At 56.8% G+C, this 16,672-nt stretch overlaps 1 protein-coding gene across 3 annotated transcripts in view; it reads left to right on the plus strand.

Moving 5' to 3' along the window:
* The window catches only part of ACOT7 (acyl-CoA thioesterase 7), a 140,086-nt gene that overhangs the window by 42,657 nt on the left and 80,757 nt on the right, over positions 1–16,672 (plus strand). For all 3 annotated transcript variants that reach the window (XM_075906808.2, XM_075906806.2, XM_075906807.2), the window contains exon 4: positions 9,538–9,629. In XM_075906808.2, the coding sequence (XP_075762923.2) occupies positions 9,538–9,629 (92 nt within the window). The remainder of the gene's footprint in view (positions 1–9,537; positions 9,630–16,672) is intronic.

Raw genomic sequence — 16,672 nt, forward strand, 5'->3', positions numbered from 1 at the left:
TGCATTAAGGATGTAATTGGGTAACTGGCAAGCATCACCCTTACCAGTGACCGGTTAACCAGTGCCTGATCCAGCTGGAGCAAGCCCCTTCCCTGGGCCCCCAGCGCCATGGGTGGGGGTGCTCCAGCCCTGCTGGGCCCATCATGCTGTGCCCCAGGCGTGGGATGCTCGCGTGGCCCCCTGCCGGCACCGCACCATGGTGGGCTGGTTAATGGATTAATGACGGTTTCAGCAGTTACCGTTTTACACAGGCATTTCCATCCCTACGGTGTGTAACGATCTCTCCTCGGTTTCCCGTTTGCAAAGCCGGTGGAGATGATGGGCGCTCCCCAGCTGCTCCTGTCTGTCCACTGGGCAGCGGCTGGATGGCGTTGCGGGTTTCCCATCTCTCCGGCAGTGGGTCGACGTTGGGAGTAACTTCCCGGTCCCCTGCAGGCAGTACGGATTCTCCATCGCTACCTCTGGGCACCGGCGAGATGCTACCCGCCTGTCCCAAGCATCTCCCCCTGGGGGCGGGCTCTTGGAACAAGGGGGCGCCTGGGTAACAGCTCCAGACAAGCAGGTAAGGTGGTCGGGGTAGTGCCCAGCCCGGCGCCTCTCCAGAGTCCGGCAGCCTGCGTGTGGCGCTCGGTGGGGAAGGCGAGCCCCCGTTGAGACGAGGGCTGTCGTGCAGTGGCTGCTTTGCCTGGACATGGCAGTGGTGGCGACAGAGATGGTCTGCGGGTGCTTGGGTCGGTTCAGCTGCGGGGAAGGACAGGTCCGACTTGCTTGGCGTGTCTGGACTGCACCTGTGCAGACTTGCTGGGATCCACGTAACCGCCACGCCAGCGCCACGGGGCCTTCTGAGCAGCTCCCGGAACTCGCCAGCTAGGGCTTCTGGGGGCTTCAGTCTGTTGGCAGGAGGGGAGCGCTCACACATAACCAGTTCCTCCTCCCTGCACAGCCCGCTGCCACCGGCCCATGCTGCCCCGAGGGAAAAGGTGGCTCCTTCATTTACGGCCGGTGTGGAATCTCTCCCTTTACGTGGGCTGTGAAGCAGTTTTAACGGGGGGCTGTGGCAAGCTCCATTTTCCCACTGGTTGCTTCCCCTCCTCCTCTCCCTGGCTCGCTCCGGGATCTCCTTACGAGGCGTGGAAAGGCGTGTAAGGCGTTCTCCAAGGGTCTGCCTGTGCGAGGAGCGTCAGGAGACGGGGTTAGTACGTGGCAGTCCCCGACGTGGTTACAGCATGGTGCCAAGCGACAGCTGGGACCGTACCCAGGTCTGGCAGCTGACTCAAAGCTTAGCGCTGTCCAGTGAGCGCGTCTGCCAGTGCCTCTGCCCGCCTGGACTTGTGCCACAAAGGCACGTTCTGTGTGACCAGCCCGAGTGGCGAGGAGCTCCCGGCAGAGTGAGCTTTCTGTTCTTGGCTGGCACGCTCAGCGGCGGACGCTTCCAGGTCTCCTGGCTCCCCTTCTCCTGGGCAAGGCTCCTGCAGACGCTCAGTGTGACGGGAGAACGAGGCTGTAGCATGACCTAGCAGGGTGCGGTGGGATCACCCTTGTCTGGAGTCCGTGCAGCTAGTGGGTGAATAGCGAGCAGCCTGGAAGACAGGGCTGTGTGCCTGCTTGTGGTAACCCTGTCGGTCCCAGGATAGCGGACACCAAGGCTAGACCTGGCCCCAACCAGAAGACGAGCTCTGTGTGGCTCAACAGCCTCTTTGACTAATGAAAGTCCAATAAAAGTTTCACCTGCCTTGCCCTCTAGAAGGCAGGGTGGCAGTTCTGCAGGAACATCCGCATTCTCCTGCATGGCCAGTAAGGCTTAGTGCTGTGTCTGAAGAGAGACATTCAATGCACGTCTGGCCTTGCGGGCTGTATGTCCTTCCGTGTGTGGACAGCAAAGTAATGGCTAATGCAGTTGCATGACCGTGTGGAGGATGATCCGGTGCCCCTAGCTGTACAGAGGGGCGCTGCCTGACTCGCGCGGATCACGCTGAGCTTGTGGCAAGAATGACGTGGCTGCTGCAGTTGGCTTGGGACTCGACGCTAGAACAGGGTGGGAGACGAGCAGGGCTTTGCAAAACCCCGAACTCCAAAGAAAGTTTGCTGTAAAAGTAAAAGTTACTGTAGTGTCTCCGTTGGCTTCTCCCCCTCGCTTGGGGCAGGTGTGGTTCTCTCTCAGGTTGTGAAAATCTGCGTCTTGCTTCCTGGGAGTAAGTATTTCCTTCTAATTGGTGAAGGGATCTTTCCTGGTTCCTCTTCCCAAGCTTGCCTGACTAGGGTTCTAAGCGACTCATCGACTATCCGATAAGCCTAAGCTTCCTAAGCCTAAGAGGAATGCAGTGGAGACATACCCTGACAGAGGCAGCAAGGGGGGAAGCAGGAGCCGGCTTAAGCTGGTTGCCCCAGCACCGTCTCTGGGGGGGGCCGGGGAGGTAGAGGCGCAGCGGGAAACAGCACAAGCAGGGACTGAAGCCGTCTATGCTCACGCCGGTTCTGCTGCGATCCTGCTTTTGAACTGTACAAGAGCCTGGCTGCAGTTCAAAGGTGGAGGTGCCCTTATCGACTAATTGCACCGTCGATGGAAATCCCATCGACTATTCGATTAATTCATCTAAATGCAACATCCCTGTGCCTGAGCTGGACTGGGGCTGAGATTTCTGTACCGACGAGTCTCTTTAGTCCTGACAGGTTTGCTTGAAGTACTGACATGGGATTGCTAGTGGCACTGGGGCTTATGGGGCTGTTAGAAAAGTACACGTTCAGGGTAAGCCAAGTGTGCGAACACCAACGCTGCTGTCTGGGCTGTTGACGTTGTCCTCTGCCTGGCTCTAGCTGCAGTTGTTTTCTCAGCGCAGCGAAGGGTTAAATGCCTAGTCCCAAAAGAAGGCCGCAGTTAGATGTGGTGCTCTGATTTTCCTTAAAATATACTCGGATGCTTTCTCCCAAGGCGCACAGATTGCAGTGTGCTCTTAGCATTCAACTTCTGTGTCTAATTAAACTCTTGAGTGACGGCATGCATGGCCAGTACTGAGTGTTACAGGTTAATAGCAACGGAGGGAGGACGGGCAGGAAGAGACAGATGCAATCTGTGCTGTGTGTTAATGACACCGATTTCTTACCACCTCTAAGTTGTCCTGGCGTCGGATCTGCTCTCTGCATCAGAAAGTTTGAGCTGCACTGGTTGGAGCAGGGACCCTGTCCCTCGTTGGGTTGCGCTCCCTGCCCCCGGACTCTTGGACATGCATGCGTTTCAGGTTGTGGAACTGGATCAGTTGCTCCGTGGTGGCTGAAGTTTGCAGGCCGGGTTGTTCCCATCCCTGCTGCGGCATCAGACGCCAGTTAATCAGGCTGGGCCTGTAGCTTCGCAGGCTGAACCCTTGGCTCTGGTCTCAGCTGAATATTCTCTTCCCAGACAGTAGTAACCATGGTAACCCATTTTCATCTTCCCACATGGCAGCTGCAGGAGGCAGTGGTGGCTGCACACACGCACAGTTTTGCTGCTCTCCAACTGGGGTTGCTTTCACACCAGCACAGCGCGCTTTGTCCGAATGCCTTGGTGGGGGCTGCAGACCCGAGGAGCGATTTATGTCCGTGGCTTCAAGCTTTCTGCTCAGCCCGGCCCGTTTGTGCTCAGGTCCAGTCCGACAGGCCTTTCCCAGACAGAAGAACCCCCAGTATTTTTCAAACACCAACGTCAGACTCTCCTGGGTCCTGCCAACTACCGAAGGCCCCTTAAGGCTCTGCTTCTGGGGAAAATGATTAAAATCAGCAGCGACTAATTGCCGTGGCCTCCCTGCCTTGGCCCATGCAGCCGCTGGCTGGGAGTGCGTAGGCGCGCGTCTGTCCTAACACTGCCTAGGCAAACTCTCCGCCTTCAGACTGAGGCACAGTGCCTGGGAATCCCCGCGGAAAGCTGAGCCCTTCGGCGAGACGTGCCCTAAAGGGCCTGGCTCAGCAGGGAAGAGCCCAGCCGCGCTGAATCTCCTGGCACAGTTTGCTTACATGGCGCACACGTCCCTGGGAAGCGGCCGACTCTGGCATGTCCCTTGGGCTGCTGCATGGCCTGAGGGGACGCGCTGACGGCTCCAACTAGACTTCCCAGCTCCTCACCCGCCCACCAGCTCTTCTCCACAGTGCTCTTGGCACACTGCTGCCTCCAGGCCTGCTCGCCGGGATGCTGGTGGGCGCGCAACAGTTCAGTGGACAGCAGCTCCATTTGCAGATGCCAGGGGACGCCTGAAGCGAGGCTGTGCAGATGTGGGCACGTGCTGGCAGGGAGGCCGAAGGGAGGCGACTGCCCTGTTGTCCCAAGTTAGGGCTAAGGCGAGGGGGACACCCCAGGCCAGACGTCGTCACCCCAGCTGGCAGTCTCTGCCCATTCCCTTCGCTTCCTGTCGCCTGCACAAGTCCTTGTTCGTTGTGACAGTTTGGTGTCTGACTAATCCACCCCCATCCCTGTCTGCTGGAGCCTCCCTCTCCTCCCAGCACCGTGATGTAGCCTCAGTCGCTCTGTGGCTGCAACCCCCGCGCTTCTCTAGCAGGTGGGTGCTTATTCTAGAGCATCTTTTCAGGACTGCAAGGGTAAAAAACCCAAGTCTGTGAAGTGTAACTTGAAATGGGGACCAGTGACTTGGCTGCCTTAACGTGTCAGCCTTGCTTGTCTGCAAAACGGGACTTGAAAGAAAACGTTTTGCCCTCAAGCTTCATCATCAATAAACAAGCACAAATGCGAACCCCCCGTTATGCCCGAGGAAGCGCGTGCGGCTTGCAGCTCAGCCTAAGCCGCTCGTCACAGATGTGACTCCGTTTGGTTTTGAGACGAGGACTAAACTGCATCCAAAGATTGTCAAACCAGTTACGTTTTTAAGCAATTATTTTTGGCAGCACGTTGCTCCTGAGTCTAGTGATTTGAGTTGTTGCGGGGAACGAAGGGGAGTGTGAGATTGCAGCGCGGTGGGCAGGGAGGTGGGTGTGACGTTCTGTTTAGGGATTGGCATCTAACCATTGAGCAAAGCAGAAATTTCCTTTACTCTGCCTGCAGCACTGACAGGTAGCAACTAGATGCAAATAAGTCTCTTTGTAGGATTCCTTGTATCTCCTGCAGCACTAATGCTGAGGCTGAGCTGCGGGGGCTTGGGAGGCTTTTGATGATCCTCCCTGTGCCTACCACGGTGACCATGGGTGATGGTGAATCCAGGTTCGATTCTGGAGAAACGGCTACCACGTCCAAGGAAGGCAGCAGGCGTGCCAATTACCCCCTCGTGAGCAGACCTCATTAGCTGATCCCTTTCGTTAATGTCAAAGCCTCCCACATTTGTGCAAACCTACCAGTCCCTCCAAAGAAAGGGATCAAGAGAAAAATAATGGTTGGTCTCCCTCTAGTGTAACATGTGAACCTATGGACTGTATGTGTGTGGTGCCGAATATCCGAGCATCTCCTGGCTTGTCCCTACCTTGTGCCAGCGCCCAAATACGCAGTTTCTCTTGCCTTGTTCTGCCTTCGTAGGACAAATCATTCAGATGCCTCTCAGCATCTCCTCTGCCAAGAGGTGTATCTTGCCCCGCTGCTCAATGGATTGCGGGCTGGGCTGGAGGAAAAGCAGTGAGAAGCCTGCCCTGTGTATCACCACTGCTGCAGTGTCTGCTACACAACCTGAGAGGTGTCACCCTCTCGTTCACCTCCTGGTGTCCCAGTCCTGTCACGATGCTCCCGGATCGGAGGGGCAGACGCTGGAAGAGGCTGTTCACTTCCAAACATCAGACTTTCTTCATAAACTTTTTATTAATGTAGCCTACACGTAGGACCTAAACTTAGCAGGCCCTAAATGTTTCATATCCTGCCATCTGTAAACTAGGTACAAGCACTTGTGTAAAAAAGTGCTCTAGAGATGGAAGCGCATTCCAATGTGGAAATAGAGGCCACACACCTGAAAGAGGAGACTTATGTTGATCCAGAAACAGTCTCTTCCTGCTCCATGTCCCAGAGATTTGCAGCCAAGGACAGAGTTGATAGATCTAGCCAGATTTGTTACACAGTTGGCCCTTGTTTCTGGCAGCTTTGTTCATATGGGACTCTGGCGGCAGCTGCTGCTCTAGGAGCAGTGAGCCCGCCGATCGGTGGCAGCTGTAAAACCGGCCTGGCCATGCCAGGCCCCACTGCACCGCTTGGTCAACATCATGAGAGCCATGTGGGCCGCACCTGAGCGGGAAAGCAGCAGTGTCGCTGTCCGACCAGCGGGCAGCAGGGCAGGTGTGGCAGTGTGCCAGGGCACCGGAGGCTTGGCAGCTGGCATATAGAAGATCCTGGTTAAGGAGGGGAGCTGCTGTAGCATGCTCTGTTGAGCACATCTGCGGGTGATCGTGCTAAAGCAAACCACACTGGGGAGGGGGTGGGTGGGGAGAGGCTTTGGAGGGTGGGTGCTGTCCGGGTTACCACTCTGCCATAGGGACAGCTGACCTTTACTCGTGCAGGGTGAAATGCTCTGGTCTGGCAACAGCTGCGTTCAGCATGGATGTGGCAGGACCAGAGTGTCTCTGTGGAAGGCCAGTAGCCAGGAGCCCTGTGGGGCCGACAGGACAGCAGGGGGGGAGGTGGCTGGGAGACTGGTGGGCTGCGGACGGTGGGGAGGAGGGGTGGGTGGGTCCAGAAATGACTTCCCTTGGTCTGGCAAAATCCCTCATCTGGAACTAGTCAGGTCCCGAAGATGCCAGACCAGGGAGGTCCAACCTGCATTTACCTCCAGCTTCAAGAGGAACTTGGGAGCATTTAATTTCCGTGAGGCGTGGAAGCCAGCCTGGCTGCTCTTGGCGATGGCCAGTCCTGCCCGTTCCTTTCCAGAAAATGCTCTAACCGTCTCCGCTTCTACAAATTGTCAGCTAGTAGACATCCGCCGAGTAACAGCCTCCTCCCCTAGCTCCCTTCTCCGCCTGCCCTGCCACCCTGCAATGCCGGGGTTTTCCCGTCGCTGGCCAAGGATCGAGGCGTGTGCCTGAGCCCGCGAGCTCTGAATAGCGACTGGTGCCGTCTGCGAGGGCGGCTGGCGAGGGTTGCACCGGAGAAGAGCAGCTCTTGAGCATTAACGCTCCGTGGGAATTACCGCTCTTCTGACGAGCTTTATTGAAGCACGGGAAACGATGGTCACGAACTTGCTTTGCACATTGTTCGCTGAGGCCTGGAAAGGGGCTGCTTGCGTGGTTGCCATGGTAACCCCGTTGGCAGGATGGCCATCGTCGGGTGCACAGTGACTTATTCCCAAAAGCTCCGCTCCCGCTTCCCATGGCTGCCTGCCGCCCAGAGAGGATGCGGGACCGTAGTGAGCCACAACCTTTCCCTGAGCGACAGGCCGCTTGTCTGCCCGGGCAGGACCTGGCCTGGCGAACGGCAGCGCTAGTCACGCTCGCTGGCTTCTTGCTCGGGTGTTGCTCTGGGGGAGTTTCTTCATGGCCGCTCTGCTCAGGGTGAAATGGGGCTCTGGGAGACCGGCTCCTATTGCCCAGAACGGCCCGGGGGGGCCACGCTAATGTTGGGGCTAAGCTGGTCCTGTGAGCCTGTGAAATCTGGGGCCCCCTTCTGTACTGGGGGCGCTTGTTGAGGCGGCCACGTGTTTTCGGGAGGTGTCTAGCATGGGACTGGAGCGGCAGTCACCTAGTGCTGACTTGGGCTAGTCTCCAGCCGGCCCCGCAGGGACAGCCTTGCTTGGCGCAGATCTTAAGAGCCCCGGGGAGCAGCGGCTGGTTGGGGGCGGAGAACGGGGCGCGAGCGCCTGGCAGCCTGCGTGCGTGGAGCACCCTCCCGACATGCCTCACTGCCAAGCCCTATTGCCTGTTCCTGCGTGGCTGCCGCCGGAGCCCCTCTGCCGCCCCCGGCCTCGACTTCACGTTGCTGTCCCGTGGCTCCGGGGCTAGCCGCGGGTGCGCTTCCCACGTGGCTGCTGGAAAACTGGCCTTTGCCCCTGCCCGTTTCCAGCGGGGCGAGGTGGATAGAAACCACTGACCCTGGAGCTTGGCCGGGCTGAGCTCCCCACCTGGGAATCTGCAGCTACAATTCAGAGCTTGTGCCACAAGGAAAAGATGCTGTAGGGTCCCACGCAGCACGGGGAGCCACAGGGCTCAGTGGGTGCTTTCCTCTGCCGTGCGCCTGGCACGCCACCAGCTTGCTGCTGGAAGTACTGGGAGGAGCGGCCCAGCCAGCCTCAGCAGAGCTAGAGGGGATGGGCCCTTGCGGATCCATCAGCCCACGCTCCGCCACCACCCCGGCCTGCTTGCTAGGGCTGCGTTGACAACAGGCCCGGGCATGTGACTGAATGCCCCGAGCAGGGGACTTACTGTCCATCGATGTAACAGCTCTGGCTGGACTGCCTTGGCGCTCGAGGTCCTCGGCGTCTCAGACAGCTTGACTTCTGGGAATGTTTATGCATACAGCACCCTGTCAGAAGCGATCCCGTGTTCGCTGCTGTCTAAGGCTGTTCCGCAAGGTATCGGGAGCCTTTAAAATCAATGTCGGGAGAATTTGGCACTGAAGACAGGACTGATTCATGTTGCTTCAGAAACAGAGCTAGTGTGGTCTGCGCTCCCATCTGCTGCGTGCGTCGTTCCACCCGCTGCTCGGGTACCTGGATGTGCTGTGTCTAGAGGCTTCCCCAGAGGGAGGATTCATGAAGCCGGGAGTCTTTAGAAACTGTGCAGAGGCGCGTTCTGAACCTTCAGCAGATGCTAATGAGCCCAGCAGCACTTTGGAGAAAACACAGCTCCTGTGATCACTGGCATTTTAAACCCGCGCCGCCTGTGGGCTGGGCCGTGGCCGTCCCCGCGCCGCCTGTGGGCAGGACTGGTACCTGTAAGCACAAAGCGCGCTCTGGCTGGCTGCAGGGCTGCTGGGAGGGTCTGAGCACTGCCGGAGCAGCCCTGCTGCCCGTCTCTTGCAGGGTGCAGCAGTTGGCGCATGCATTGCGGACAGTCCTGGCCCTGGGATTTCTCCCTCTGACCTGCTGCGGCGTAGTAGAGTGACTGGGGCCAGGACACAGCAGGTGCTGCTGCTGTTGGAATTGCTGATCCTCCTCCTCTTAGGCTGCAAGTGTCCCTTGATAGCCGCTTGCTAGCAGGCAGCTCAGCCAGGCCAGGCACCAGAGGTGTCTGCAGTAGCCAATGTTCCACGCCCCACAGCACAGGCAAAGCCATCCTGGTTGTTGGGCTCTTTCTCTGATGTGGCAAGTGGCATCCGGAGACGTCTCCTCCAGCCCGGACCATGGGGACCCCCAACCACAATGGTGCTAGCGCTGTGTCCCTATGGAATGAGCTGGGGGGAGAGGGCAGGAAAGTCACCCGGAGCAAGGCCTTGGGAGGCTTAGTAAATGGTTTATACAGCTCCAGTGTCGTCCTCCAATCTCTTCAGGGCCCTCCTGAAGTTAGCTGCTGCTGGGCTTCTTGCTATTGGTACGGATCCTCAGCCGGGTAGCTTGCGCTGCGTAGAATGTTTGCTCCTGAAGTGCTATAGGTTTTACTAACCCGTGTTTCCAGTGTCTCCATTGTATTCATGTTCTCTTTGCTCTTTTGAAGGTTCCAAGAGAGTGACGAACAGGGCGACGCTGTGGTATGTGCCGCTTTCTCTAAAGAACGTGGACAAAGTCCTTGAAGTTCCTCCCATTCAGGTAACGACGTAGCTGTGAGCTCAGAGTCCTCCCGCTCAGAACTGTGTGCGTCCGTTTGAAGGGTTTGGAGCAGGGTGGGTCTCATGCTGCTGTCTTAGGCTTTTTTAAACACGGAAAGTCAATGTGGCTGCCTCCTGGCCAGTCGGCTCTGGGTGCAGCATGTGAGTAACACTAGCGTTACCATTAGGATGTCCTGTCTCGGGGGTGGGCAGTTTCGCGCCCCAACCTCCCATTAAGGAAAAGATGCTCTGCTGGATGTAACTGTCCTCGCCACATCTTTGACTGCACTGAAGCAGGTGGCAGTGATCTCCGGCAATACTGCCCCACAGAAAATGAAACTCTTAGCTCCATTGCCATGTGGGCCTGGGATTTAACCAGCTAATGCAAGAGAGCCGGGCATACATTAAGCCAGTGAAGTCTCTTCCTGCCCCTTTACCTGGGAGGGCTGCCAGGTGTGGCTGGAAGGAGAGGAAGCCACTGCTCAGGACTCAGCTTTCTCTCTGGCTGTGTCCAGAAGGGTTTGTTGCTGCTTAGAGGCCACAAGCAAAGCTCCATTTCCTGAGGTGCAGGGCCCCAAACACGTAGCCGTGGAACTGGCTTGGGACCTGTGTGCACCCCATAAAACCGGTACTAAACTTACTGGCTAAAACAGCTGTACTTTGAAGAGCAACACCATGACAATGGGAGAAGTGTCTGACCTCGAGAGATTCAAGCGCAGGGCTGAAAGGGGGGGCTAGTGACACGTCCTTAGGGATAATGATGTAAAAATAAAGGCTGAGACTCACCATAAACTCTCTTTTTCTAAATTAATGTATGTTCAGGGCAATGTGTTGTACAACCACATGCATCCCAGTAACTCTCTCTACCTGGTTACGACTAATCAGTGGCTGATAAGAGTCAAGTTAGAATTAGCTTTTCACCCCCCCAGCCGCGCGTCCACGTGTCCTGTAATTCTTTCTCCTACAAGCCAAGTTCCAGCATGTATGCAGTCCTCTGTGTCTCGTGGTTGGCCCCTTGTAGTGTCAGCAAGAACATCCGTACTGGGTCAGACCAAAGGTCCATCTAGCCCAGTATCCTGTCTGCCCACAGTGGCCAGCACCAGGTGCCCCAGAGAGGGTGGACCGAAGACAATGATCAAGCGATTTGTCTCCTGCCATCCTTCTCCAGCCTCTGACAAACAGAGGCCAGGGACACCATTTTATCCCCTGGCTAATAGCCTTTTATGGACCTAACCTCCATGAAATTATCTAGCTTCTCTTTAAACTCTATTATAGTCCTAGCCTTCACAGCCTCCTCTGGCAAGGAGTTCCACAGGTTGACTACACGCTGTGTGAAGAACTTTCTTTTATTAGTTTTAAACCTGCTCCCCATTAATTTCGTTTGGTGTCCTCTAGTTCTTCTATTATGGGAGCAAAGAAAAGTTATTTATTAATCTGCCCCCTCCACACCACTCATGATTTTATAAAGATCCCGCATGCAGAGATGACCGAGTGGCCAAAGCATCCGGTTTGAAATACCTGGGTTCTCTAGGGCTGCAGGTTGTCTGGAGGCTTCCCAGCTCTTCTGTGCCAAAGCGCTGACCAGGTTTGCTCAGTATTGTGACCTGGGGCTGGAGCCAGTCTCTGCCTGGGCCAGTGGGAGATGGCTGAGACTCTTGGGAAGGAATTGAGGTGGGTTCTTGGAGGTTAAGAATAGTAAGAAGAAAATTGGTAGGGGAGACCAAGGAAAAGCTGGGAACCAAGTGTAGCCATCTAGTGCATTGCAGAGTACCTCAACGGTGAGATCTGTGGGCCAATACAGGGAGGAATCTTTGAATACATCCTGCAGTAAACCACTTGTGTTTGCATGTGCAGTGAACTCCCATTGTGGGGTGGTCTGACACTTGGCGCTCTGGTAGCGCGAGACCTTCCTCCGTCCAGTCCCTCAAGGAGCATGCACACCTGAGGGGAGTCACTGACACCTGGGTGCGTAACTTTACTTTCAAATGGTCTTCCGTGTGTTGGCAGGGCCAGGTGCCTTGACATCAAGCCCTTGAACAGGCTCGCAGGGGACTCTAAACACCCGCACGCTCCTGCATTAGCCCTGCCGGGATAGTCAGTGGTGCGGCTCCACGGCTGAGTGCGGAGGATTTGCATTGCCAAGAGAGGTGCAAAGCTGCATCTCCAAGGTTTGTCTCCGGATGGGCTAGAGGAAGAGTCTGGTGGCGCAGTGAATTGAGTCAAAGCAGGATATCTTTGTCCTTTATTCAGCAATTGTTTGCATCAGACTTGGGGCAGCGTATTCTCTCCCTTTACTCGGATGTCTCCTTCCAGGAACTCGAGTCCTTGAGAATTCCCCTGCCAATACACGGGTGGAAAATTATTTCATCTGGCAGGAAAGAAGATTCATTTTCTTCTAACAGGAAAAGATTTGTTGAGCACAGAGCTGTGATCCCAGCATTTCTCTCATCAAGCGCGCTCTCTCTCTCTCTCTCTCACACACCTAATCAATCTCTTCCTTTCTGCCTACAAATCAGAATAAGTTCATGTATCTGGTGTTTTACTTCCAGCCTTCTAAGGATTCTAATTTCCCAAACATCTTCTCCTCTTCCCGTGTCAGAAAGGACTTTGCCACCCCACCCTCCTATGATCTTGTATGCAATTAGTCCAGCTCAGTCTTGGGTTTTGAAACCCTCTAAAATGACTAATCTTTACTTGTCAAGTTAGAATGAGCTTTTCACCCCATCCACACACCCCTCCATGTGCATATGCTCTTGCAGAAGCTTAAGTGTACAAAGGAAATCGTGGAGCGAGTCCACTCGGTCTGGAATCTTAAACTGGGCCAAGAAACGTCTGAGTAGAAGAATGGTCGGAGCCCAAATAACAATTGGAAACCAATGTTAAACAAGAGGCTAATGCTTCATTTAGCTGGATCAGCTGTTCGGCGGCGGTCCCTTTGAACCACGCATCCACGCGATTCAAAGGGGCAGCTTGGGGGCCCCGGGTCAGCTGTATCGGAGGCAGCAGCACAGGGCAACAGGCAGCCAGTCTCCCCACGCTGCTGCCTCTGATACAGAAGCAGAGTGTGGCGTGGCAGGGGGCTCCTTGAGTGGGGCCAGAGCGCACTGGCTGGGCACCCCCAGGAACTGGTAAGAATTTACAAGGTTAATTGCCTATTCAATGTGCCGATATTTAACACCCCTCGTTGGAACACTGAACCGAGTACGAGCTAACAGGCCCTTCTGTGCTGTCTTGCATACGAGGGCAGTGGGCAGCAAACGTTCCACTGGGGAGAGGTGGAGGTGGTCCTCTGCGGACAGAAGATTTGACCGCTCGCTTCTCTGGGGCCCTAGCCTGGCACCTGTAGAGCTGTTTGCTGGGAAGGATGGAGATAAAAGCTGATCTTACGTGTAGCTCAGTGGTTCACAAACTTTTCTTATACCTGGGTTTGCCAGTCCATTTCTCAAACTTTTGGTAGACGCTAACCTTTTATTTGTATATTCATTATGCAAATAAAACGTTACCAGTCCACAGAAAGTTTGCAAATGTGTTTGCTGGTCCGTGGTATAAAAAGCCTCGGCCCCCAGAGCCCGCCAGTGCCAGTCCTAACCCCTAGAGCCCCCCAGCACCAGCCACTGACCCCATAGTCCCCTGCACCCTACCCCCCCCACGTGCCAGCCTCCCACTCTGAGTCCTCTAGTGGCAGCCTCCTGTTTCCAGAGCCCCAGTGCCAGCCCCAACCCCCAATATTAGCCCTGTCTGCAGTACCAGCCTTGCCCCCTGGGCCCCGCAGTATCAGCTTCCTGCCTCTTGGAGCCCCTCACCCTCAGATCCCCAGCACTAGCCCCCCCAGTGCCTGCCCTGTCCCCCTTACCTAGCCCTGCGCTGCCGCCTCCCAGCCACCAGCTTGAGCACTGCTGCCCGGGTCATGGCAGCTCTAAGCCGGCTATGTTGGGCTCTGCACAGCCCTCCCGCCGTGCAGCGAAGCGCTCTTCCGTGTCCGGTAGGGGATCCCGCCCCTGCCCGGCGCTAGCCAAGAGGTGGGGCAAGACACGCCTCTCCCAACAGCCCCAGCAGGAGGGAAGGCGCTGGGTGGTGTATTCCCCCCCCCCCAGTCCCAGAGCTGCGCCCCCCCCCCCCCAGCTGTGTGTGGCCCGGAGGTTGGGAGCCGCTGTTGCAGGTGACCTAGCCAGTGCAGGGATTCCTTTGTCAAGGGCATCCAGAATTTCCCCCAATGAAGATCACGCAGACAGCTTGGTGGGAACCAGAAAACTGCCCGCGATGTACTCGCATTGGGCAGGTCCAGCTGCCCGCATTTCAACTGTGGCAAAACTTCAACCACCACCAAGAGGCTCTAAGGTGCAGGAAACCTAACCGGAGCTCCAGGACTATTGGTTGTTTAAGTTTTTCCGATTGCAGGCTAACTCGGCTGCCCCTCTGAAGCGTTTTCGCCGTGGCGCCAGGGTGGTCTGCATAATAGGACCCGTAGCTGCCGGAGGAATTCCACAGCGCTGCGCAACTGTTAAGGCTCCTGAGCCGAGTGCTGGTACCGCACCGGCCGCGAGCGCAGTGGCCACCAGCATGCCAAACCCATTGAGTTGCCATGGGATCGTCCATTAGCAAAGCGTCTCGTCTTGTGATTCTCTAGCTCCCCCCACCGCGACGGGTCCCTGTCCCACGCTTGCCTGCGATGCCGAGTCTGGCCCTGATCCTGGCGGCGTTGGAGGCGATGGCTCAGGATAGGCACTGTTGGTCTGCTGGCTTGGCAGTGGCAAGCCCTTCCCTGTCTGAGCGCTGTTTACGTGGTGAGCACTTCTCCCTGTTAAGTCCCCATTGAGCTGTCATAACAGACTTGCAGGGGCTTCCTTCCGTCCTGGGAATGGCCAACGGCTCTGCTCTGCCGGATGGCAGCCGCCTGAGGGAGCGGAGAGAGACCCAGCGTGCGACGTTGGCCGAGCGGCTCGGTGAGGACGCTGCTCGATGGTTCCCGCTCTCTGGCATCCTCCCCAGGTCTCCAGCACTCCCGCACCGAGAGTGCCTACCCAGACTGACCTGCTACCCGCTGCAGGCCGGCACGTGCTTTCTCCGCTAGAGCGCTGCCAGGAGGTGCTGGGACTTAGCTGAAAGGAAGGTCGCACGCCGATTAAACGTGGCTTTGTGCTGCACTCAGAACCTTGAAGAAAACGAGACACTAGGACAGCAGCCCGAGTAGAGTCCTGTGTATCCTATAATCTTCCCCCTCCCCCCATCCTCAGGGAAATGGTTCTGCCTGCCTAGCTTTTCAAAGCCTCATTCAGCTTTTCCCGGGGAGAGTTCCATAACTCCTAAGCAGCTGCTTATCACAACGGTGAAGGGAAAGCCAACTCGGCCTTTTAGCAGGGGTTAGCTTGGAACCCGAACCTGGCTCTCACCCAGGAGAGATTGCACTGGAGCTAATTACAGCGCCGTTGGCGAGGTTGTTACTGTACTAGCTGTCTACGGGGAAGGGGCAGAGAGCTTCTCCCTGGACTGATCTGTTTTTCTGGGGGGTGATAACCAGCACTTGAGATGTAACAGACTTCTGCACTGATGGGCAGAGTAATACGCAGAGAGAGGATTGTTTTTTACAAACGCGCCCTCCTTCCAGGGGCCCGGTCTTAGTGACCGAGTTAGCAGCAATGCTGCCAGAACAGAGCCCCAGTTGCTGGAGCTGTGAGGGAGCTAGCGGTTAACCGTGGGCGTGGTCAGACTCGTATGGCTTCCGGTAAGTGCCAGCAGGCCAAGGCGCGTGATGTGGAGACTTTTCTGCTCCCAGTGCGCTGAGGAGAAATCCGGTTGCTCTGCTCGGTGCGCTGAGGAGCCCTCCCCCTGTGCGCGGTGCACCCCACGCCTGGCACTGGCACACACGAAAGCAGGGCCGCTCTTGCCCCTTGTGTGGCTGGCTGGGAAAGGAACAGGTTTTAGATTAATAGGACTTTGCCCCTGTGGAGCGCTGGGGCAGGCGCTTCGAGGTGGCTGCAGCCTGCGAGCGCCAGCTGCTGACCCTCATCCCACAGAAGGTTTGACTAGTCTGCCAGGCAAACGGGGTCAGGGTCGGCAAGCCCCAGTGCGGAGGGCGTCAGTCATCCCAGGATGCTGTCTCTAGTCACTCAGCCATCGCTCCGGTGCCAGGGCTGCGTAGCTAATGGATGTCGCTGCTTAGCATCCTGCAGGCTTTCCAGGGAATTAGAAACTGTGTTTGGGGCTAGTATTACCAGCTATCCCGGCTCTTCGTCGGAGGAAGTGGAAGTGCTCTTGCCTCTTCTGATAAAGGCATAGAACTCCCTTGCAAAACTCCGTCCGGCTTTTAAACCCGGAAGCACCCACGTCTTGGCTGAAGAATATTAAATAGTCCAGCGTAAACAGCTGACACTCCCAGGCCAGGGCCGGACCATTCTTTACCTTACGCACCGGATACCGCGTGTGCAGAATAGGGGAGTTCCCAGCTGCGCCGGGCACCTGGGCAGGGTGGGGGGAGGCGGCTCTGCGCTCCTGGAGGGGGCGGGGCCAGGGCTGTGGCATGCATCCTCCCGCCCCAGCCCTCAGCGTGCTGCCTGGAGTATGCTGTGCAGGCTCTGGCAGTGACTTAAAGGGCCTGGAGCAGGAGCTGGGCCATGGGGCAGTTGCTCCTTTTGCCCCTCCCCTCCCCTCTCCTGTCGGCAGGTTCAAAACAGTCAGTCCCCAGTGGCTGTGTTTGCGCGAGGTTCTGCTTGTGCAGACGGGCGGGGGCAGGGGATGCCGAGGAGCAGCTCTGTGCCAGCAGGAACTGCGAGGGATGACTGAGATCAGAGAGGGGCTTCCCCGGAGGCTTTTTCTCTAGATAATTCCAGGCCAAATTCCGTGCGGTGCTGTACCTCCAATCTCGAATGCCCGTGGCGTTGCCCTACGTCCCGGCGGGTGCAGCCCAGCCCTGCGTTCCCTCCCTTTCGAATGCTGAGCCAGCCTGGAGCACTGGGCTGTTGCAGAAGGCAGAGATGTCTTCAGACGGGGTAGAGCCGCATCGTCGGGCTCACCTGCCCTCGGCCAGGCTCAGTGGTTGGCACAGCT

Source organism: Pelodiscus sinensis, chromosome 24, assembly GCF_052426305.1.
Source record: "Pelodiscus sinensis isolate ZL-2025 chromosome 24, ASM5242630v1, whole genome shotgun sequence".
Classification (NCBI taxonomy): domain Eukaryota; kingdom Metazoa; phylum Chordata; order Testudines; family Trionychidae; genus Pelodiscus; species Pelodiscus sinensis.